The sequence below is a fragment of the Thamnophis sirtalis genome, unplaced genomic scaffold, assembly GCF_051295495.1.
Source record: "Thamnophis sirtalis isolate CommonGarterSnake01/CBP01778 unplaced genomic scaffold, rThaSir2_p1.2 scaffold_5, whole genome shotgun sequence".
NCBI lineage: Eukaryota > Metazoa > Chordata > Lepidosauria > Squamata > Natricidae > Thamnophis > Thamnophis sirtalis.
Window position 1 is genome coordinate 2154607 of NW_028261385.1, and position 24906 is coordinate 2179512.

The following is a 24906-nucleotide window of genomic DNA, read 5'->3' on the forward strand; positions in this document are numbered from 1 at the left end:
ATAACCAGAGCCGTAGGATAGCTACTGCCAGGGTTCCAAATAGCATCCAAAAGTAAATCAGAGTCCAAGGCAAAGGATTCCTCAAAGTTCCAATTTATGAAGAGAGCCATGTTGGCCCATCTGGGAAAACCCGAATCTGAAAGCTTCCCGGTTTTTCCCCACCCAGTTGAAAGTTCAAGATCTTGCCCCCCCACATCCACCAGCCCATCCCATGGTCCCATCTCCCACTGCCATGATGGCAGCTTCCACCCATCCAGTTCCGGTCAGGTGCAGAGGTGCAGAGACGAAGGATGACCTTGGCTTTCTAGAAAGAATGTTGTTATGGCTGCATATCATCTAACTCCGTACAATCCCTCCCTCCCATTTTCCCACAATAGAAAATGCATCGTAGAATAATAGGAAGTGTGTTAGGCCCGAGATCCACAAGCAAATATGGCTGCAGCCCTGACAGCTAGAATTTTTAGGGCAGGGGTCTCCAACCTTGGCAACTTTAAGTCTTGTGGACTTCAACTCCCAGAATTCCTCAGCCAGCAAAGCTTCTGTTCGTTGAAGTCCACAAGTCTTAAAGTTGCCATGGTTGGAGTACCCTTGTTCCAGGCAACAGAGAGTCCTCGGCTTACAACCATTTGCCCAGGGACCTCCCAAAATGGCAGGGGCACCGACGAAGGGACTTACGGCGTGTAGCCAAAGGTACGATTACTCCAATGCCCCTCGGTCGCTAGAAGCAACCGCTGGGACCCTCTCATGGCCCTGCTTTGAAAGATGGCGCATCGCAACCAATGTCAACGCCATTCAAATCAAACTCCAGTTACCAGTCGATACAGACAGCCCTCGAAAAAAGTGACTTTGGACCGTTTTTCACACTTAACGACCATTGCAGCCATCCCCGTGGTCATGTGATCAGAATTCAGTATGCTTGGCAAGTGACTCGTATTTATGACGGTCGCAGCGTCCCAGGAAGTCACGCGATTCCCCTTTTGCGACCTTCTGACAAGCAAAGTCAAGGGGGAAGCCAGATTCACTTAACGACTGTGGCCGTTGTAACTCCAAACCGTCACTAAGCAAACTGTTGTAAGTCAAGGACTCTACTGCAGCGTTGTCAATGGGCGCCTGGAAAGTTTTTACTGTTTATTTCCTCTCCTGAAAGATGAGCCTGGCCTTTGATGAGAGGAAAAAGGGAATGCAGAATATAGAATAAAATATAAAATATATAGAATAACAGCGTTGGAAGGGACCTTGGAGGTCTTCTAGTCCAACCCCCTGCTTAGGCAGGTAACCCTACACCACTTCAGACCAATGGGTGTCTAATCACTTCTTAAAAACTTCCAGAGTTGGAGCAGTTACAACTTCTGGAGGCAAGTTGTTCCACTGATTAATTGTTCTAACAGTCAGGAAATTTCTCCTTAATTCCAGATTGCTTCTCTCTTTGATTAGTTTGACAGACAGACAGACAGACAGACAGACAGACAGAAAGAAAGAAAGAAAGAAAGAAAGAAAGAAAGAAAGAAAGAAAGAAAGAAAGAAAGAAGGAAGGAAGGAAGGAAAAGAAAAGGAAGAAAGAATAGAATAAGAGAGTTGGAAGGGACCTCATAGGTCATCTAGTCCAACCCCCTGCCCAAGCAGGAGACCCTACACCATTTCTGATAGATGGCAGTCCAGTCTCTTCTTGAAAGCCTCCAGTGATGAACCACCACCCCCCCACACACACAACTTCTGAAGGCAACTTCTCTTCTATGGGTTGATTGTTCTCATCATCAGGAAATTTCTCCTTAATTTCAGGTTGCTTCTCTCCTTGATTAGTTTCCACCCATTGCTTCTTGTCCTCTGCCCTCAGGTGCCTTGGAGAATAGCTTGACTCCCTCTTCTTTGGGGAAGCCCCTGAGATATTGGAAGACTGCTATCATGTCTCCCCTGGTCCTTCTTTTCATTAAACTAAACATACCCAGTTCCTGCAACTGTTCTTCATATGTTTTAGCCTCCAGTCTCTGCCCTCTTAGTAACCTTGGCACAATGATTTAGGAAAGAATCGAAAAGTCGTCCTAATTCGCCCTCAAAAAACAAAACAAAACAAAACCCCATAAAATTTGCTTTTGTCTATTTTTGGTAGAGAGGCAGGAGCCCGGCTGCTGTGCAACACGCTGAGCTGCGATAAATCTTAACAGTGATGAGAGAGATTTAGGAAAAGAGGCTGTTGCATTTTCATGTGGCGATGGTTATGTTTCGTGCTTAAGAAGTGAGTAAGGGGGAAGGGAGAAACTTCTGAATCACCAGAAGTTCTGAATGCCCCAACACTGGAAATTCTTAAGAGGATGTTGGATAGCCATTTGTCTGAAGTGGTTTAGGGTTTCCTGCCTAGGCACGGGGTTGGGCTAGAAGACCTCCAAGGTCCCTTACAACTCTGCTATTCTATTCTAAACAGCCAAAGGTCTCAAACCATCCCAAAGGTTACTTTTGTTTCAAGAGGCAACTGGTTTTTTCCTTAAAGACATTTCACTTCTCATCCAAGAAGCTTCTTCAGCTCTGACTGGATGGTGGGGAAGGGAAGGATTTATTCTCCTTTCAGACAGCTGGTCATTTGCATCCTTTTAGAGGGTCCTTGAGGCCACTTGGAGGTTTATCTGTGTCCTCAGGGTCACCTGAGTGGTGCAAATGGTTCCTGTAGTCTGCAATTTTTTCCTCTGGAAATCCCTTCCTTCTTCCACCCCATTCCAAGGGTCTTTATCCCAGATTGTATAGTTAAAAGTCTGTAGAGATTCTCAGTCCTCCAGGTCACGGTTGTCCCAAAGGTGCTTTTCTTCAAGAGGCAACTGGACTTTCTTGGTTTTTTCTTTTCAAGATGTTTAGCTTCTTATCTAAGAAGCTTCCTCCACTCTGACTGGATGGTGGGGAAGGGAAGGGTTTATACTCCTTGCAGACAGCTGGTCATTTGCATCCTTTTAGAGGGTCCTTGAGGCCACTTGGAGGTTTATCTGTGTCCTCAGGGTCACCTGAGTGGTGCAAATGGTTCCTGTAGTCTGCAATTTTTTCCTCTAGAAATCCATTCCTACTCGCACACCATTCCAAGGGTCTTCATCCCTAATTGTGTAGCTAAAAGTCTGTAGAGATTCTCCCATCAAGAAGTTTCTTGAGCTCTGATTGGATGGTGGGGAATAGAAGGATTTATTCTCCTTTCAGACAGCTGGTCCTTTGCATCCTTTTAGAGGGTCCTTGAGGCCACTTGGAGGTTTATCTGTATCTTCAGGGTCACCTGAGTTGTGCAAATGGTTCCTGTAGTCTATAATTTTTGGGAAATCCGTTGGAAACAGACAAACTTCCAAGTGGCCTCAAGGACTGGATAAAAAGATGCCAATGACCAGGTGTCTGCAAGGAACAGAAATCCCCCATCCATTCCCCTCCATCCAGTCAGAGCTGAAGAAAGTTGTCCCACAGGTGCTTTTTCAAGAGGCAACTGGACTTTTTGCTTGAAGACATTTCACTTTTCATCCAAGAAGCTTCTTTGGTTCTTCAGAGTTGAAGATGCTTCTTGGATGAGAAGAGAAACGTCTTCAAAGAAAAAAACAGAAAATCCAGTTGCCTCTTGAAAAAAAGCACCTTTGGGACAACCAGGACCTTGGATGGTTGAGAAGCTCTACAGGCTTTTAGCAATTTGAGGTTTTATTCAACTTGTATGCCGCCCTATTCCCGAGGGACTCAGGGACTCATTTGGGATGAAGACCCTTGGAATGGGGTGGGAGAAGGAATGGATTTCCAGAGAAAAAATTGCAGACTACAGGGAGATCCGTTGGAAGCAGACAGACCTCCCAGTGGCCTCAAGGACCCTCTAAAAGGATGCAAATGACCAGCTCTTTGCAAGGAATATAAATCCTTCCCTTCCCCTCCGTCCAGTCAGATCTGAAGAAGCTTCTTGGATGAGAAGGGAAACGTCTTCAAAAGAAATAACCAGAAAGCCCAGTTGCCTCCTGAAAAAGCACCTTTGGGATAACCATGGCCAGGATGGCTGAGAATCTCTACAGATGTTTAGCTATGCAATTTGGGATGGAGACCCTTGGAATGGTCTGGGAGTAGGAATGGATTTCCAGAGGAAAAATTGCAGACTACAGGAACCATTTGCACCACTCAGGTGACCCTGAGGACAGAGACAAACCTCCAAGTGGCCTCAAGGACCCTCTAAAAGGAGGCAAATGACCAGCTGTCTGCAAGGAATATAAATCCTTCCCTTCCTCACCATCCAGTCAGAGCTCAAGAAACTTCTTGATGGGAGAATCTCTACAGACTTTTAGCTATGCAATTTGAGATGAAGACCCTTGGAATGGTGTGGGAGAAGGAATGGATTTCTAGAGAAAAATATTGCAGACTATAGGAACCATTTGCAGCACTCAGGTGACCCTGAGGACAGAGATAAACCTCCAAGTGGCCTCAATGACCCTCTAAAAGGATGCAAAGGACCAGCTGTTTGCAAGGAATATAAATCCTTCCCTTCCCCACCATCCAGTCAGAGCTGAAGAAGCTTCTCGGATGGGAAGAGAAACTTCTTCAAGGAAAAACAAGGAAGTCCAGTTGCCTCTTGGAAAAAAGCACCTTTGGGACAACCCTGACCTGGATGGCTGAGAAGCTCCATGGACATCTCAAACCATCTTTCAAGACAACATTACAGAAATCCTGTAACGGAATAGGGCTGGAAGGGACCTCGGAGGTCTGTTGGTCCAGGCTCTCTGTCCAAGGTGGTAGTCCTCATCCTATCCCTGGACAAATGGCTGTCCAATCTTTTCTTGAAGGCTTCCAATGTTGGAGCACCCACAACATCTGGAGGGAAGCTGTTCCACTGATTAATTGTTCTCAGAGCCAGGAAATTTCTCCTTAGTTCTAGATTGGTTCCTTCCTTGATTAGTTTCCATCCATTGCTGCCTTCAGGTGTTTTGGGGAATAAGTCAACCCCCACTTTCATATGACAATCCTTGGAGGATGCTAACAGATCTCTCCCCAAGTCTTCTCTTTGCAAGGCTACAAGGAATATCCAAGGAATAATGGATGGAAACTGAACCAGGAGAGATTCAACCTGGAAATTAGGAGGAATTTCCTGACAGTGAGAACAATCAACCCATGGAACAGAAGTTGCCTTCGGAAGTTGTCGGAGTTTCATCCCTGGAGGTTTTCAAGAAGACACCAGATTGCCATCGGTCAGAAATGGTGTAGGGTCTCCTGCTTGGGCAGAGGGTTGGACTAGATGGCCTACAAGGTCCCTTCCAACTCTTGTTATTCTGTTCTCTTTCCTCCTTTTCCTTCCTTTTTTTCTGTCTGTCTGTCTGTCTATCTTTCTTTCTTAAATGATGTAGAGTCTCTTGCTTGGGCAGGGATGTTGGACTGGACCAGTGATGGTGAACCTATGGCATACATTTAAAGCCCTACATGGCACTGGACCTGGATATCTGAGAGACCGTCTCCTGCTACATACCTCCCAACGTCCGATAAGAACACACAGGCTAGGCCTCCTCCGGGTGCCGTCGACCGGACAATGCCGGCTGGCGACCACTCGGGGGAGAACAAAGCACTGCATGGCCAATTTCTGGAAAAAATAAAAGATAAAGTGGACAGTGAGCAAACTTGGTTATGGTTAACAACAGGTACATTAAAGAAAGAAACAGAGTCACTAATCCTGGCTGCGCAAGAACAAGCTATCCGCACAAATGCCATTAAGGCCAAAATCGAAAAATCCTCTGATGATGCCAAATGCAGACTTTGCAAAGAAGCTGATGAAACTGTTGATCACATACTCAGCTGCTGTAAAAAAATCGCGCAGACTGATTATAAATTGCGACACAATTCAGTAGCACAAATGATCCATTGGAATTTGTGCAAAAATTATAATATTAAAACAGCAACAAACTGGTGGGAACATCAGCCTGAAAAAGTCACCGAAAATCAGATGGTCAAGATCTTGTGGGATTTCCGTATACAAACGGACAAAATACTGGCACATAATACACCAGACATCACACTGGTTGAGAAAAACAAGGTTACAATCATAGATATTGCAATACCAGGTGATAGCAGGGTCGCCGAGAAGGAACATGAAAAAATCGCAAGATACCAGGACTTAAAAATCAAAATTCAATGACTATGGCACAAACCAGCAATGGTAATTCCAGTGGTAATTGGCACACTGGGTGCTATTCCAAAAGCACTGGTATTACATTTGAAACAGTTAAAAATTGACAAAATCTCCATCAGTCAAATGCAAAAAGCCGCACTGCTTGGATCTGCACGGATATTAAGAAAATACGTTATGACGTCCTAGGCTCCTGGGTGGGGCCCGACTAGTAACCAATGCCAAATCCGGCGAAACAACTGGCCGCTGTGATACAATTGTATAATAATAATAATAATAATACAGGTATACCTCAACTTACAATCTTTTGTTTAATGACCTCTCATCTCATATTCCTTTTACATTTCCCCATTAATTCATTTAAAGATAAATAACATTTCTTGCCGCCCTATATTTATTATCCCTTCCTAGGTATTGTCCTTCAATATTATGAAAATCCCTCATTATTCCACCATAGCTTCAGTGTTCCAGATGTGTGGGATTACTAATAACACCAATTATATTCAATCCATCACGGGAGTACAATATATTTTAACCCACTATTAATAATAATTACATTCCCTAATCTTAAGATTACCATCTACTAATCTGCACTTTTTGGAATTACGGTATTTTCTCATTTTACTAGTATATTTTCTCATTATCCATCATCTCTTAATCTTTCTAGAATTCCATCATTTATCGATTTTTTTTTTTTGGCCAGCCTTTTATCTCTCTCTCTCTCTCTGGAGCTCTTATCTCTCTTTTTAGTTGTTGTTTTTTTTATCTACTAATCTTTCCCTTCTGGGTATCTTTTGTCTCTTTTGGTTGCGTTATTTGAACACTCATCTCCAATACTTCCTTTTGTTGTTGTTTTTTAGCAAGGTTTTTCTCTTTGAACTGTTATTCATTGGGGGGGGCTTCATGTTTCTGAGGTGGCGCAGTGGTTAAATGCAGCACTGCAGGCTACTTCAGCTGACTGCAGTTCTGCAGTTCGGCTGTTCAAATCTCACCAGGCTCAAGGTGGACTCAGCCTTCCATCCTTCCGAGGTGGGTGAAATGAGGACCCGGATTGTTGTTGGGGGCAATATGCTGACTCTGTAAACCGCTTAGAGAGGGCTGAAAGCCCTATGAAGCGGTATATAAGTCTAACTGCTATTGCTATTGCTATGCTTCTCATTTCTATTTTCCCCTTCCTCTGCTTTCCCTAAGTAATAATGATAATTTGTTTTGATTTGATTGCACTTATATGCCGCCCTATTTCCCGGAGGGACTCAGGGCGGTTAACAAATCAAAGGGAGGGAGTACAAACAACGGGAAAAACAACAAACAAGCAACTACAAAAATAATTTAAAAATAATCAACAGCCACACAGTTCGAGTGGGGATGGGAATTCGTCAGCCCCAGGCCTGTCGGAACAGCCAGGTTTTAAGGGCTTTGCGGAAGGCCTGAAGGGTGGTGAGGGTCCGAATCTCCACGGGGAGCTTGTTCCAGAGGGCTGGAGCAGCCACAGAGAAGGCCCTCCTCCGGGTGATAGACAATCAGCATTGGCTGGTAGACGGAACCCAGAGGAGACCTACTCTGTGGGATCTAATAGGTCTGTGGGAGGTAATTGGCAGCAGGCGGTCTCTCAAGTACCCAGGTCCAATACCATGAAGGGCTTTATAAGTGACGACTAGCACCTTGAAGCGTATCCGGAGACCAATGGGCAGCCAGTGCAGCTCGCGGAGGATAGGTGTTACGTGGGTGTACCGGGGTGCACCCACAATCGCTCGCGCGGCTGCATTCTGGACGAGCTGAAGTCTCCGAATGCTCTTCAGGGACTGCCCCATGTAGAGTGCATTGGAGTAGTCCAGTCTTGAGGTCACAAGGGCATGAGTGACTGATGCGAGTGCCTCCCGGTTCAGGTAGGGACGCAACTGGTGCACCAGGCGAACCTGGGCAAATGCCCCCCTGGTCACAGCCGACAAATGGTGTTCAAAAGTCAGCTGTGGGTCCAGGAGGACTCCCAAATTGCGAACCCTGTCTGAGGGGCGTAGAATTTCACCCCCCAGCCTGAGAGATGGAATATCTGGCCAATTGTTGGGAGGGAAACACACAAGCCACTCGGTCTCGGTCGGTAATCCCTTTCCTGTGACTTTGCAGTGCTCCAAGACCTACTCCAGCCAGTTCCTGGACATCTTCCACGCTCACCACATGGCGGTGGACGCCGTGAGCTGGAACCCCTTCCACGCCAAGATCTTCATCTCCTGCAGCTCAGACTGGACCGTGAAGATCTGGGACCACACCATCAAGTAAGTGCCTCCAGCCAGGCGTCCAAGCGGAGCACACCGCTAGGACCAACCACAAATTCATGGTCCTAACTGGAGCTCCTGTGGGGTGTGGGGGGCAGCCCCTTATGTCCTCCAGCAGTGGTGGGTACTGCTTGGGCACTCAAAGCTAGCAAGCGAAAGGTTCAAAGGTGATACAGGTAGCCCTCGACTTAAGACCCGTTGTCCAGTGGCCATTCGAAGTCATAAAGACACGGGGGAAAGGACCTTTTTTTCCATACTTAACAACCGTTGTGGCATCTTCACAATCACACGATGAAAATGCAGACACTTGGCAACTGGAGTCTACGGGTCGTCCTCGATTTACAACGGTTCACTTAGGGACCGTTCAAACTTACAACAGCACCAGTGGTGGGTTTCAACAAATTTCCGAACCTACTCTGTGGGTGTGGCCTCCTTTGTGGGAGTGGCTTGCCAGCCATGTGTTTTCTCTCTCTCTCTCTCACTCTCTCTTTTTCTTTCCTTCCTTTTGTCTCTCTGTGCCTTTTTTCTTTTTTTCTTTCATCTCTCTCTCACTTTTTCTTTCTTTTTTCTTTTTTTCTTTCATCTCTCTCTCACTTTTTCTTTCTGTCTGTCTTTTTTTCTTTCATCTCTCTCTCACTTTTTCTTTCTTTTTTTCTTTCTTTCTTCCTTTCTTTCTCTGTGTGAGTCTGTCTGTGTGTGTGTGTGTGTGTGGCTCTTTGCCTCTCCCTCCCTCCCTTCCCTCCCTCCCTCCCTCCCTCTGTGTTTCTCTATGTGATTCTCTCTCTGTGTCTGTCTGTCTGTCTCCCTCTCTCTCTCTCTCTCCCTCCCTCCCTCCCTCTGTGTTTCTCTATGTGATTCTCTCTCTGTGTCTGTCTGTCTCCTTCTCTCTCTCTCTCTCTCTCTCCCTCCCTCCCTCCCTCTGTGTTTCTCTATGTGATTCTCTCTCTGTGTCTGTCTGTCTGTCTCCCTCTCTCTCTCTCCCTCCCTCCCTCCCTCTGTGTTTCTCTATGTGATTCTCTCTCTGTGTCTGTCTCCCTCTCTCTCTCTCTCCCTCCCACCCTCCCTCTGTGTTTCTCTATGTGATTCTCTCTCTGTGTCTGTCTGTCTGTCTCCTTCTCTCTCTCTCTCTCCCTTCCTCCCTCCCTCCTGTGTTTCTCTATGTGATTCTCTCTCTGTGTCTGTCTGTCTGTCTCCTTCTCTCTCTCTCTCCCTCCCTCCCTCCCTCCCTCCCTCCCTCTGTGTTTCTCTATGTGATTCTCTCTCTGTGTCTGTCTGTCTGTCTCCCTCTCTCTCTCTCCCTCCCACCCTCCCTCTGTGTTTCTCTATGTGATTCTCTCTCTGTGTCTGTCTGTCTGTCTCCTTCTCTCTCTCTCTCTCTCTCTCCCTTCCTCCCTCCCTCCTGTGTTTCTCTATGTGATTCTCTCTCTGTGTCTGTCTGTCTGTCTCCTTCTCTCTCTCTCTCCCTCCCTCCCTCCCTCCCTCCCTCTGTGTTTCTCTATGTGATTCTCTCTCTGTGTCTATCTGTCTGTCTCCTTCTCTCTCTCTCTCTCTCTCTCTCCCTTCCTCCCTCCCTCCTGTGTCTCTCTATGTGATTCTCTCTCTGTGTCTGTCTGTCTGTCTCCCTCTCTCTCTCTCTCTCTCTCCCTCCCTCCCTCCCTCCCTCTGTGTCTCTCTATGTGATTCTCTCTCTGTGTCTATCTGTCTGTCTCCCTCTCTCTCTCCCTCCCTCCCTCTTTTTCTCTCTCTCTCTCCCTCCCTCCCACCCTTCCCTCCCTCCCTCCCTCTCTCTCTCTCTCTCTCTCTCTCTCTCTCTCTCTCTCACACACACACACACACACACACACCCCTCTTCTGTAGGTGTGGCCTGTTTTCCAGGTCCACTGGTGGAACCTCTTCTAACCGATTCGGGAGATTTGACGAACCGGTTCTACCGAACTGGTGCGAACCTGTAGGAACCCACCCCTGAACAGCACCGAAAAAAAGCGACTTCTTTCCATTTTTCACACTTACGACCGTTGCAGGCCCCCCCCCCAGGGTTCTGTGATTTGCATTCAGAGGGTTGAAAACTGATTCACATTTATGACAGTCGCAGTGTCCCCGGGGGGGGAGGGGAGGGCTTTCACCTGATCCTCCTTTTGCGACCTTCTGACAAAGCCAACTCAATGGGGAAGCCAGATTCACTCAACGACCGTGTGGCTAATTTAACCCCTGCATTGATTCACTTAGCGGATGTGGCAAGAAAAGTCGTAGAATGGGGCAAACTCGCTTAACAAGTGTTTCACTTTGCAACCTAAACCTTGGGTTCCGCTGTGGTCGTAACCCGAGGACTACCTGTTTTTGTGAGGGTTGCAGCGTCCTGGGATGACGTGACCTCCATTTGTGACCTTCCCAACCGGCTTCCAACAAGCAAACGGAGGGAGAGACAGATCTGCTGAACAGCCACACGATTCGCTTAACGACCGGGGCAAAAATGGTCACAAAATGGATCGCAACTCCTCATCAGCTGTCTCGCTTAGCCACAGAAAAGTTGGGCTCAGTTGTAGTCCTGCGTAGTCACGGTCATGGAAATCAAAGATGAAAAGTATCTTTTTGGACAACTCTGGAGCTTCTCCGTTCATCCAAGGTCCTCGTTGTCCCAAAGGTGCTTTTTTCAAGAGGCAACTGGACTTCCTTGTTTTTCTTTGAAGACATTTCCCTTCTCATCCAAGAAGCTTCTTCGGCTCTGGCACAGTGAAATGTCAGTGGAGATTCTCTGTCATCCAAGGTCCTGGTTGTCTCGAAGGTCCCTTCTTCTTCAAGAGGCAATTGGACTTGTTGCCTCTTGCTTTTTCTTTGAAGACATTTTCGCTTCTCATCCAGGAAGCTCTGAAGAAGCTTGTTGGATGAGAAGCGAAACACCAAACAAACAAAAAAGGATGTCCAGCTGTCTCTTGAAAAAGCATCTTTGGAACTACCTGTCAGTTCCTCTCCATTAGTTAATTAGGAAAGAATGACCATGAGACTCCATGCGTAGAAATCAAATGTACTTTTACTAATTAAAAATGGTTAAAGGCATATCTTAAAGATCATTCAAATGAGAGATATAAACGAGACTGGAAAAAATGGATTGACTATATACAAAATAAATACGGGACCAAGAAATTCCAGTTAGCTTATGCTTAAGATCAGAAATGATTTAAACTGTTAAAAGTTAGTTCAGTAAGAAGAAGCTAAGATCAATGTAGAGATGTCATTAATTTCTTTATTTCTTTTTTCTCAATAGATTTTAGACTGTGTTAGTTAAAAATCCATACTGTGTACGGGTTCTGGGAAGTCGGGGGGGGGGAAGGAGGAGGGGGGGTGGTGGGGTGGAGGGAGGGAGCACACAAAAAAATTGTACTTCAATGTCTTAATGATTGACAAATGATGAAATATTTGTGGTTTTTTTTTTTAAAGAAATAAAATAAATATTTGACAATCAAAAATGGTTAAAGGCAATGCATAGCGAAGTCTGGTTAATTAGGCGCGAAAGCAGTTGATATATAGAATAGCCCATTCCCCACCCCTTGGCATCACGGTCCCAGCCCAATCATAAGTCTTCCAAATGTCAGGTGCAAGATAACTTCAAAAGGCATCACGAAGATGGAATGTCGGTGCCGTTAGAGCTGGCGGGAAACACCCACGCATGCGTAGTCCAGTCAATCGGTAGACTCCAGAAACTTCCACCAGCACAATGAGTAACCCCTCCCAAATACCATGCCCACCCTCCCCGTTTCATGGCAGCTGAAGCGATAGCAAAGCAGAAGCTGACACTACCTTCTTCGACCTTCCCCTTGGATGAAGAACTGTCCCAGTTGTGCATCAATTGGAGGTAGTCAGAGGTTCTCAGATGACTTGAGAAACCAAAGCTCTCAAGAATATAACAAAATAACAGAGTTGGGAGGGACCTTGTAGATCATCTACTCCAACCCCAACCACCCAAGAAGGAGACCCCTACACCGTTTCTGACAGCTGGCAGTCCAGTCTCTTCTTGAAAGCCTCCAGTGATGAAGCTCCCACAGCTTCTGAAAGCTACCTCTGTTCCATTGGTGGACTGTTCTCACTGTCAGCAAATGTCTCCTTATTTCCAAGTTGAATCTCTCCTTCCATTATTCCTTGTCTGGCCTTCAGGTGTTTGGGAGAATAGGTTGACCCCCCCTAACTCCTCTCTGTGGCAGCCCCTCAAATATTAGAAGACTGCTCTCCTGTCCCCCCTGGTCCTTCTCTTCCCTAGACCAGCCAGGCCCAGTTCCTGCAATCATTCATTGCATGTTGTAGCCTCCAGTCCCCTCATCATCCTGGTTGCTCTTCTCTGCACTCTTTCCAGAGTCTCAACATCTTTTTTTATAGTAACCAAAAGTACTCTAGGTGCCTTACTAAGGCTTTATTATAGAGTGATATTAGTACCTTCCTTGATCTTGATTTTTGGAGACCTCTTGTTCTCCTTTTAGGAAACTTCTCAGTGTTGCTTCTTGATGGCTTTACCTTCTGGAAAGCATCTGATGAATTGAGCATTCCTGCTTTTCTCTCTGGCTTTCAGCTTTCTCTCTACAATCAGCTTCCCCTGGGTGCCTGACAGTGGTGGGTTTCAAAAAATTTTGGAACCTACTCTGTGGGTGTGGCCTCCTTTGTGGGAGTGGCTTGCCAACCATGTGACCTGGTGGGAGTGGTTGCTGGCCATGTGTTTTCTTTCTTTCTTTCTTTCTTTCTTTCTTTCTTTCTTTCTCTCTCTCTCTCTCTCTCTCTCTCTCTTTCCTTCCTTTTGTCTCTCTGTCCCTTTTTTCTTTTTTTCTTTCATCTCTCTCTCTCTTTTTTCTTTTTTTCATTTATTTATTTTCTTCCTTTCTCTTTTTCTCTCTCTCTGTGTCAGTCTGTCTGTCTGTGTGTGTGTGTGTGTGTGTGTCAGTGGTGGGTTTCAAAAACTTTTGGAACCTACTCTGTGGGTGTGGCCTCCTTTGTGGGAGTGGCTTGCCAGCCATGTGACCTGGTGGGAGTGGTTGCTGGCCATGTGTTTTCTTTCTTTCTTTCTTTCTTTCTTTCTTTCTCTCTCTCTCTCTCTCTCTCTCTCTCTCTCTCTCTTTCCTTCCTTTTGTCTCTCTGTCCCTTTTTTTCTTTTTTCCTTTCATCTCTCTCTCTCTTTCTTTTTTCTTTTTTTCATTTATTTATTTTCTTCCTTTCTCTTTTTCTCTCTCTCTGTGTCTGTCTGTCTGCCTGTCTGTGTCAGTGGTGGGTTTCAAAAAGTTTTGGAACCTCTTCTGTAGGTGTGGCCTGCTTTCCGGGTCCACTGATGGAACCTCTTCTAACTAGTTCGGTAGATTTAACGAACCGGTTCTACCGAATAGGTGCGAACTGGTAGGAACCCACCTCTGGTGCCTGACCTCGCTTTCTGGCAGGGCCACCAGTATTCGGACCTCCCTCCCCTGGCCCTGTAGAACCCATCCCCTCCCCTCGGCAGGAGAAAATCCTGCAGCTCCCCCTGACCTGTCGGATCTTCTGTTTGCAGGACGCCCATGTTTATCTATGACCTGAATTCTGCAGTTGGCGACGTGGCTTGGGCGCCTTATTCCTCCACCGTCTTTGCAGCTGTAACCACCGATGGGAAGGTAAGCTTGGTTAGCCATGGCGCGTGATAAACCCCCGGGACTCCAGCAGGGGAAGAAGGGAAGGTACAAGGGAGAGCAAGGATGATCCCAGAGAGCTCTAAGATCATCGTATTCCCCAGGGTTTGCGCACAATTTCAGTGTTTCCCGTAGCAGAGTGAAGTGCCAAAAGATTAAGCAAAAGTATAATCTTTATTGTCATTGTACTTAAATACAACGAAATTGGTTAATATTATTGTTAATATTAATATTGTTATGTCCTTTGATGGTGGTTAAAGATGGAAGGAGGGAATGTAGGAGAGAAGGAAGGGGGGAAGGAAGGAGGAAAGGAAGGGGGAAAGGAAGGAGAGAAGGAGAAAAGAAAGGAGGGAAGGAAGGAGAGAAGGAGGGAAGGAAGGAGAGAAGGAGGGAAGGGGAAGGAGGGAGGGAAGGAAGGGGAGTAGGAGAGAAGAAACGAGGGAAGGAAAGAGGGAGGGAGGGAAGAAGAAGTAGGACCGTTGTAAGATAAGATGGATCTATGGGATGTTAAAAAAGCAATCTTCAAGTATATTGTCAACAGTAGGGGAAAATTGTTATAAATACATATTATTAATAACAGTTATGAGATCATATAATTGTGAATGTATATATGAAATTGATAAAATTTAAAAAAAATAAACAGGATAGTACCAGCAAAAAATAAAAATAAAATAAAAAATAAAGATGATCAGTTGCGGTCGGATGTAAGCTGTTCCAACTAAAGTTGCCTTCTGCAATTGACCGATGGGGATTTTGTCAATTCCGATAATGTTCAAATAGGGTTCTATTGTTACGGTTCGTCGTAGAGTCGGAATTTAGATGGGATTTGACGTTTTAATCCATCTATCGAGTCCTTTCCAAGGACCTGTGTTAGGCAGATGTGAATGTTTGATGGTGTTAAAGGTCTCCAGATGTTAGCTTTTCCAAGTAAAGCTGCCTTTTGCAATTGACTGTCAATGCTGAGGGTCTTCCAGTTGTGTTCCAGATGTTTTGGGACTGCACCCAAGGCGCCTATGACTATTGGGGCTCCCTTTGATTTCTTTTGCCACAATTGTTTTACTTCTGTTTCCAGCACTTTATCTATTGTGATCTTCTCCAGTTCTTTCTCTTCTCTTCTGCCACATCCACTATCTCAGGCTCTTTGGCCTATTCTTAGTGACGATTGTTTATTGTTAACATTTTTTAATTGAGTTATAAAGTCATGTAAAACACATAGTACAAAGTAAATAGGAAAGGAGTGTGGAGGGGAAGGGAAAGGAGAAGTGAGGAAAGATAAGAAAGAAAGAAAAAGAACCACTGACTTCTGTCCTTTTTCCATTACAATAAAATAAGGCATTAACGTCAAATCACAACTTTTGGCTTTTTTCCTAATAATATGAACTAGCTATTTCTGTAAAGATCTCTCTATCAGCCTCTGCTTTGCTGTTGCTTCGGCTGCCATGAAACGGGGAGGGAGGGCATGGTATTTGGGAGGGGTTACTAATTGTGCTGGAGGAAGGTTCTGGAGCTCAGCTGCCTGTCGGACTACGCATGCGTAGGAGATTCCCACCAGGACTAACGGCACCGACATTCCATCTTCGTGATGCCTTTTGAAGTTATCTCACACCTGACACTTGGGAGAATTATGATTGGACTCTAACTGTGATGCCAAGGGGTGGGGAATGGGTTATTCTATATATCATTTGCTTTCGCGCCTAAATAATCAGTCTTCGCTTCGCTATGCCTTTAATCATTTATAATTAGTAAAAGTACACTTGATTTCTACCCATGGAGTCTCGTGGTCTTCTTTCCTAATTATCTAATGCAGTGTTTTTCAACCTTGGCAACTTGAAGATGTCCGGACTTCCACTCCCAGAATTCCCCAGCCAGCGAATGCTGGCTGGGGAATTCTGGGAGTTGAAGTCCGGACATCTTCAAGTTGCCAAGGTTGAAAAACACTGATCTAATGGAGAGGTTCTGACACTCTCAGTCTAATCGGTAAAACCCACAATCAGAGTTTCATTCTTCTCCACATCAAGCATGAAGTTCAGAAGTGGTTTCCATGTGTATATAAAAGTATTTGTCTCCCTTTCTTTAATCAAAGGGGTCGATTTCGCCATCTCAGCCAGTTCCATCACCTTCTGCACCCCTTCATCCGTGGTAGGAATCGAAGCATTTTTCCATTTCTGTGCATAGAAATTTCTTGCTGCTGTCAACAAATATAGTAACAAAATCCCATTTTTTTTTTCTCTAGCTCTTTTTCCATTAAATCCCAAAAGGAAAAGTTCTGCTTCCATTTCTATCTCCATTTTCAAAAAAAATTGATTTAAGATATGAATCACACTCCATTTTTTTTCTTTATTGACAATTATTATGTCCAGGGTGTTATGTGGCTGGTGCCCATCTGTCTGTCTGAATTCTAAAGCCCCAGAGCAATTTAACGTCTTCATTTTCTGTGACTTTATTTTATTGGTCCCACCCAGTGGTGGGTTTCAAAAATTGTTCGAACCAACTCTGTGGGTGTGGCCTCCTTTGTGGGAGTGGCTTGCCACCCATGTGACCTGATGGGAGTGGCTTGCCGCCCATGTGACTGGATATGAAGATGCTACCTGACAAGACACTTATCAGAATCACCTTAAATTACCTCCCACACAGCCCTGGCATGCATAAGAATGTGATGTCAACTTGTTTTTTAAAAGGCACCTTTGGTTTGCATTAAAACAACTTCAACACACGCAATGTTCTGATTGCACCACAAACGCAGTAGTCATCCTTACCTTTCACAGAGGCCCTGAGTTTTATAAATAGGAGCATGATAGTGTAGAATAATCATATCCAAGGACCAGTGGTGGGTTTCAAAAAATGTTGGAACCTCTTCTGTAGGTGTGGCCTGCTTTCCAGGTCCACTGGTGGAACCTCTTCTAACCGGTTCGGTAGATTTGACGAACTGGTTCTACCAAACTGGTGCGAACCGGTAGGAACCCACCTCTGGTCCCACCATTTCTTGCTTGCAGGTGAAGGATATTTCTTGCAGATCTTCCAATGCTCCATTGTTGCTACTTTGTCACGGTGTTGCTTGTAGTCAGTCTGGGCGATCCTCTGGCAGCAGCTAAGAAAGTGATCCACTGATTATGATTATTATTATCATGATTTGTCTCCCAGTCAGCCAGATGTTTAGGTCCTTTTTAGTAAAACCACCTTTTGCAATTGACCGATGGGGATTCTGTCAATGCCGACGTTTTTTAAGCGTTACCAATTGTTTTGGAATTGCACCCCAGGTGCCTGTCATTATTGGCTGCTACTTTTGCTTTCTTCTGTCACAATCGTTTTATTTCTATTTGCAGTTCTTTGTATTTTGTTTTCTTACCTAGTTCCTATTATTAGTATCAGATTTATTCGCCATCCTTTTCGCGGTGCAAGGCAACTCTGTTGGCTGTGAACAAAGGGTGTTATTTTTAAGCCTCCGGAATAAATCTTCATACAAGGAACTGTGGACCAGAGGGCTCAATCAACACAACACAACACAAGGCAGAGCTGTGGTTCTCTCCCCTCTCCTTCATGGAGGTCTAGAGAAATTTCACACGGATCTCTATAATGGTTGAACGGATTAACTGAGTTGGATTAACTCTAATCCAAATCCCCTGCCCAAGAAGGAGACCCTACATCAAGGAAGGAAAGGAAGGAAGGAAGGGAAGCAAGGAAGGAAGGAAGGAAGGGAAAGGAAGGAAGGAAGGAAGGAAGGAAGGAAGGAGGAAGGAACCGAATAGCAGAGTTGAAAGGTACCTTGAAGGTCATCTACTCCAACCCCCTGCCCAAGCAGGAGACCCTATATCATGAAAGAAAGAAGGAAGGAAGGAAGGAAAGGAAGGAAGAAAGAAAGAAAGAAAGAAAGAAAGAAAGAAAGAAAGAAAGAAACCGAATAGCAGAGTTGAAAGGTACCTTGAAGGTCATCTACTCCAACCCCCTGCCCAAGCAGGAGACCCTATATCATGAAAGAAAGAAGGAAGGAAGGAAGGAAGGAAGGAAGGAAGGAAGGAGGAAGGAAGGAAAGGAAGGAAGGAAAGGAAGGAAGGAAGGGAAGCAAGGAAGGAAGGAAGGAAGGGAAAGGAAGGAAGGAAGGAAGGAAGGAAGGAAGGAGGAAGGAACCGAATAGCAGAGTTGAAAGGTACCTTGAAGGTCATCTACTCCAACCCCCTGCCCAAGCAGGAGACCCTATATCATGAAAGAAGGAAGGAAGGAAGGAAGGAAGGAAGGAAGGAAGGAAGGAAGGAAGGAAGGAAGAAAGAAAGGAAGAAAGAAAGAAAGAAAGAAAGAAAGAAAGAAAGAAAGAAAGAAAGAAAGAAAGAAACCGAATAGCAGTTGAAAGGTACCTTGAAAGTCATCTACTCCAACCTCCTGCCCAAGCAGGAGACCCTATATCATGAAAGAAGGAAGGAAGGAAGGAAGGAAGGAAGGAAGGAAGGAAGGAAGGAAGGAAGGAAGGAAGGAAGGAAGAAAGAAAGGAACCGAATAGCAGAGTTGAAAGGTACCTTGAAGGTCATCTACTCCAACCTCCTGCCCAAACAGGAGACCCTATATCATGAAAGAAAGAAGGAAGGAAGGAAAGGAAGGAAGGAAAAGAGAGAAAAAGAAAGAAGGGAATCGAATAACAGAGTTGGAAGGGACCTTGAAAGTCTCATCCAGCGATGGTGAACCATTTTTGCCTCGTGTGCCATAAGTGGGGGGAGCGCAGGGGGGGGGTCGCGTGCGGCCGTGCCGCACTCATAATGCAATGTGGCAGCCCCTCAAACAGTGGAAGACTCCTATGCTGTCTCCCCTTCTCTTCGCTAGACAAGCCAATCCCAGTTCCTGCAACCGTTCACTGTATGTTTTAGCCTCCAGCCCCCCTAATCCAATGGTCCCTGGGAATGAGCCTTGGAAGACCGGATGAAGAAATGCTGCCTACGACAGACGTTCCCAGCCTTTCCAGCTTGAGGGTCCAGCCTTCTGCAAGGGGTGTAGGTGGCATGTGAGTGGCGGGCACCCATGCACACACACAGCTCCATTTCCACACAGGTGCCCTCCCCACACGTGAACAGAGCTTCACGCATGAGCAGACGGTGCTTGTGCTCGCATGCGAAGCTCTACTGGCACGAGGGACGGGCGTTTGTGCTCACACGCGAAGGAGGGTGGTTGAGTGGAGGGCAATTGTGTTCGCACGAATGGAGGTTTGCACACGAGTGTGCACTTGCCTGCCCCTCACGCAAGGGGAGTTTCATATGCGTGGACTTGCTCCTTTCTCCCACGGCCTGGTTTCGAACACATTCAAGAGAGAAGCAACGTGGAATTGAGGAGAAACTTCCTAACAGTGAGGACAATTAACCAGTGGAACTACTTCCCACCAGAAATTGTGGACGCTCCACCACGGGAGGCTTTTAAGAAGAGTCTTGTCTGGAATGGGATAGATAGGGTCTCCTGCTTGAGCAGGGGGCTGGACTAGAAGACCTCCAAGGCCCCTTCCAGCTCTATTCTGATGGAGAGAAGCAACAGAGGAGACATTTCTTGACGGTGCGAACAATCAATCAGTGGAATGGCTTCCTTCCAAAAGTTACAGGTGTTCCATCGTTGGAGGCTTTCGAGAAGAGACCGCACAACCATTTGTCTGGAATAGTGCAGGCTCTCCTGCCTGAGCAGAGGGCTGGACTAGAAGACCTCCAAGGTCCCTTCCAACTCTGCTCTTCTGAAGGCTGGAGTGGGCAGGGTTATTTATGGAGTCATGACTTCCTACGCAGCCGGACTTAACACTTAAAAATCACTTAAACGCCTTGACTGCCAAGGCGTCGTAATTTCTTCATTCCTCGCACGTTGTCATCTGTCCAGTTGCCCGTGGGAGTCTCGGACACCCTCCTTATTCTCTGGGAGTAGCAGAGTTGTGACACGACAGACAAGCACTTCCGGTGTTTGAAACCGCCTGCAAATAAGGACGAGTCGTGTGAGCTAAATTAAGGCTCCCAGAGTCTCTCACTTCTCCTCTTGCAAGTGTGAAGCGCCACAGGCTGCCAATCCAGCTGCCCAAAGTAGTGGGGGGGGGAGGAAAACCCCCACTCCTTTGAATTCTGTAGGAAGCTGTGTAGACTAGTGATGGCGCCATGCCCAAACTAGAAGGCATGTGTAACGTTCCCGTGGTTCATCCATGAGGCCAATGTGGAGAAAAGACAGGACACGATCTTTCTTGGGATGGAGAGACCCAGATTGGGGGTCTGAGAGCCCCTTTTATTGAGATAGGACAAAGGCAGGAGGAGCAATAGCATGTGCTTAAAAACAGCCTGTAAAAGTACAATTTCTAATCTACTGCTCAGAGAAGTTCTGTCTATATATGGTCAAATCCTGGGCGTCATTGGTAGGGCACATCTCAGGATGTTATGTTATGAACTGTCAGGATGTTATGGAGTTTTAGGAGTTTGTTTTCTCCTGTGTGGTTCAGCGTGGCTCTGCATGCCCTGGTATGAACTGGGCCATGGGTGACCGCTACGCCTACACAAGAAACTATATTACAACTGGCATGTGCATGTGTGCCAGGGCGCCAGAAACCCATAGACCAGCTGGGTGCACGCATGCCTATTTTGGGGGCATTTTGGGGCTCTTTTTCAAGCCTTTTTCTGGTAATTTCTGAGCTGTTTTTGAGCCAAAATAGCCTGGAAAAAGGGCCTGAAAAAACGGCCCCCAAATGCCCCAAACTCAACCTGAGAACAGCCCAAAAAACAGACCATTTGGGGGATGTTTTCAGGCACCCTTGAAGACCAGTTGGCTGGTGCACCAGAAGCTAGAAGAGCAGCTGGTGACGGCGCATGAGCCCACAGAGAAGGTGTGCCAGTGGCACATATGCCAAAGGTTTGCCATCCCAGATGTAGACTGTGTCTCGAGGCAAGAGTCTGAACTTCCAGAGTTTCTCCTTAGAATACAGAATAACAAATGTTAATCAATGTAATAAATAAATAAATGTAATTAAAAAAAACAGGCACATACCATCACATGTGGTGGACTTGTGGTAAAGCAAGAAAAAAAAATTGGGGGAAAAAAGACATAAATAGCTAGAAAAGATGACTGGAAAGCATGTAGATTGTAAACCTGTTCTGACCCCGCTCCTCCGTCCAGTAACAAAAGCCGAGACAAGCTTAACTAGAATGTCCTTTAATAACAAGACCAAAATCACGGTGGCTGAAAGCCAAGTAAACAAACAGATAAGGACCTTGGCAGCAACTCAGACAAACCTTGGCAGCAATCCAGCCTGCCAAGTTAGTTACAACAGTTCTGTTTAGTCAATGCGTTGACTTCTGCAAGAGGGGCGTGCACAAGCAGTCTTTTTTATAGTCTGGAGAGGAGCCTAATGACCACCAGCTGAGCGCAATTACCTCCTGTAATTGTGTAATTGTTCCTGACGCTTAGTAGCTCTTCGATGGCGTGCATCCAGGAACAACTCACTGCTGGCTTCTGGATCACTCTCCCTTGTCTCCTCCCCACTGGTCCAAGGCTCAGGCGCCACCTGGTGGCCAACCAGTCTCTCTGCGCCCTGCTCGGAGTTGGAACCCTGTCCAGGGTCCTCCACATCCTCCAGAGCCAACTCAGAGGGCCTCTCGCTGTCGGAGTCTGGTGGCAGCTCCAACAGCTCCTGCTGGTCCACAACAAAACCTGAACTATTTTTATTATAGTATAATATCAGGTAAACTTGATAAGAAAAGTCTGTATTTAATATTGCACGCCTTTTGAGCTGCGAGGATTGCATTTGCGTAATGCTGGAAAAAATGAAGAAATCCCACGAGATGGAGAAATAATTAAGAAGATACTAGAGTGTGCAGAAATGGACCGACTGACATTAAACATGAAACAGAAAGAAGATACAGAATATTATCCAACGTGGAATCTATTTTATCAGTGGTTGGAAAAAAGGGGCGGTGATTAAGAATGCAATATGTATTATTAAACAAAATAAACATCCAGACAACACGATGTGTATTAAGCACTAAGAAATGTCATTAGTAAACAAAGTTAAAAAAAATACAGAATAACAGAGCTGGAAGGGACCTTGGAGGTCTTCTAGTCCAACCCCTGCTCAAATAGGAAGACCTTTACAAAAATGTAAATGGCTGTCCAATCTCTTCTTGAAAACCTCCAGTGATGGAGACCCAAACTTCTGAAGGTGAGCTATTGCACTAATCAATTAAGAGAATAACAGAATATCAGTTGGAAGGGACCTTGGAGATCTTCTAGTCCAACCCTCTAATCAAGCAGGAAACTCTATATTATTTCAGACAAATGGGTGTCCAGTCGCTTCTTAAAAACTTCCAGTGATGAAGCACCCAAACCTTCGATGGTAGTAAACCTTGATAGTTAACACCCCTCTCCGGGAGGGAACCTTCCCGCTCCTCCTAAAGGATGCAGTGGTGAGACCCCTCCTGAAGAAACCTTCTCTGGATCCAGCCATTTTGAGCAACTATCATCCAGTCTCCAACCTTCCCTTTGTGGGGAAGGTTGTTGAGAAAGTGGTGGCCTCTCAACTCCGACGGTCCTTGGATGAAACCGATTATCTGGACGCCTTTCAGTCCGGTTTCAGGCCTGGTTACAGCACGGAAACTGTTTTGGTCACACTGATCGATGATCTCTGGCGAGCCAGGGATAGGGGTCACTCCTCTATCCTAGTGCTCCTTGACCTCTCAGCGGCCTTCGATACCATCGACCATGGTATCCTTCTGCGACGGTTACGGGAGGTGGGAGTGGGAGGCACCGTCCTACGGTGGTCCTCCTCCTATCTCTTGGACGGGTCGCAGTCGGTGTTGGTCGGAGGGCAGAGGTCGACCCCTAGGCCCCTCAACTATGGGGTGCCGCAGGGTTCGGTCCTGTCCCCCCTCTACATGAAGCCCCTGGGTGAAATCATACGACGGCACGGGATTAAATACCACCAATATGCGGACGATACACAACTGTATCTGTCCGCCCCGTGCCAACTCAGTGAAGCAGTGGAAGTGATGTCCCAGTGCCTGGAGGCTGTTAGGATCTGGATGGGAACGAACAAGCTTGCACTCAATCCCGACAAGACCGAGTGGCTATTGATGCTCCCTCCCAAAAATGGTCCAGCTATTCCATCCCTTAGCCTGGGGGGTGAAACCATACGCCCATCAGAGAGGGTTCGCAATCTGGGAGTCCTCCTGGATCCACAGCTGACATTAGAACATCATTTGTCGGCTGTGACCAGGGGGACCTTTGCCCAGGTTCGTCTGGTGCACCAATTGCGACCCTACCTGGACCGGGAGGCCCTTCGGATAGTCACTCATGCCCTCATCACCTCAAGACTGGATTACTGTAACGCGCTCTACATGGGGCTGCCCTTGAAGAGTATCCGAAGACTTCAGTTAGTCCAGAATGCAGCCGCGCGAGCGATTGTGGGTGCACCTCGGTTCACCCACGTTACACCTATCCTCCGCGAGCTGCACTGGCTGCCCATTGGTTTCCGGACACGCTTCAAGGTGCTAGTCATTACTTATAAAGCCCTTCATGGCATCGGACCTGGGTCCCTGAGAGACCGCCTCCTGCCAATGACCTCCCAAAGACCGATTCGATCGCACAGACTAGGCCTTCTCCGAATTCCATCTGCCAGCCAATGTCGCCTGGCGCCCCCCCCGGAGGAGGGCCTTCTCTGTTGCAGCTCCGGCCCTCTGGAACGAGCTCCCCGTGGAGATCCGGACCCTTACGACCCTCCAGGCCTTCTGTAAAGCCACTAAGTCCTGGCTGCTCCGGCAGGCGGAGGGGGGCTGTTGAAGTATCCAGCCCCACGGTAACTATGAATGTTGTGTGTATTTTAAACTGTTGTTTGTCTTATTTATTCCCTTCCCCTTTGTATTGTAAGCCGCCCGGAGTCCTTCGGGAGTGGGCGGCATACAAGATTAATAAACTAACTAACTAACTTCTGGAGGTCAGCCGTTCCCCTGGTTAATTGTCCTCACTGTTAGAAAGTTTCTCCTTTGTTCTAGGTTGCTTCTCTCTCTGTTTACTTTCCATCCATTGCTTCTTGTCCTGCCTTCTGGTGCTTTGGGAAATAATTTCTCTTTGCAATAGTGGCACCAATATATGTAGCTCAGATGTAGGTTTGTTCTCCGAGCTCGTGTGTTGGTTTCCGAATATTTATTTTCTTTGGATGAAGTATGTTCAGGTCCATTTGCTTGCCATTGGTCAATCTCCAAGGCCCTCTAAAGAGATGGGAATGTTGTGGCCCACTAATGGCCAGGGGACCTGGCAGCAGATTCGAACAGTGAGGAGGCTTGGGGAGGAAGATGGGCCAGACCTGGAGTCTGGGGAAGGCTCTGAGGAGGGCTCTGCGTCGGAGACAGAGTGGGGGCCAGGGCCGTATGCCAGTTATCAGCTGCCTTCGGAGTCAGACATCAGTGAGGCAGAAGAACAGCTGGAGCCTGTTCCCAGTGTGTGCATGCGTAGAGTGGCCAGACAAAGGGAACAGATAAAGAACAGGAGTCGACTTGGGAGGAAGGCCACAGGCGGACAATGCGTGGCCCATCCCAGAGGAAATAAAAGAGGAGCAAAAGAGGAGTGGAGTTTGCAGGAGACAATTAGTTCGCTTTGTTGGTTCCTGACTCTCCGGGACTCCTTGCCAAGTTCTGCAGGTATCGGCCTGGCAGCTCTCCAAGCCCGAGAAGGTCTGTGACTGTAAATCCTCTTTGCTGGATGTGAAGGAGCAGAATTCACAGGAAATTAACAAAAGGGGTTTTTGTCGGGACCAGGAGTTTGCTCCATGCGCTTGGGAAGCCTCGGTCGGAACAGAGAAGACACATGGCATGGACCAGCCGCAGACCAGAACTGGCGATGCTCCCTGGGAGTAAAAGCCTTCTCTGTTTTATATCCTCCCTCCACTGACCTTCCTTCCTTA

The 24906-nt window shown here is 46.6% G+C and overlaps 1 protein-coding gene across 1 annotated transcript in view; it reads left to right on the forward strand.

Annotated features, from left to right (window-relative positions):
* DNAI1 (dynein axonemal intermediate chain 1) overlaps window positions 1-24906 on the forward strand; it is a gene marked incomplete in the record, with an annotated part of 116829 nt that overhangs the window by 85856 nt on the left and 6067 nt on the right. Inside the window, 2 exon segments of the mRNA XM_087715288.1 lie at window positions 8231-8379; window positions 13901-14000. Coding sequence (XP_087571414.1) covers window positions 8231-8379; window positions 13901-14000 — 249 coding nt within the window.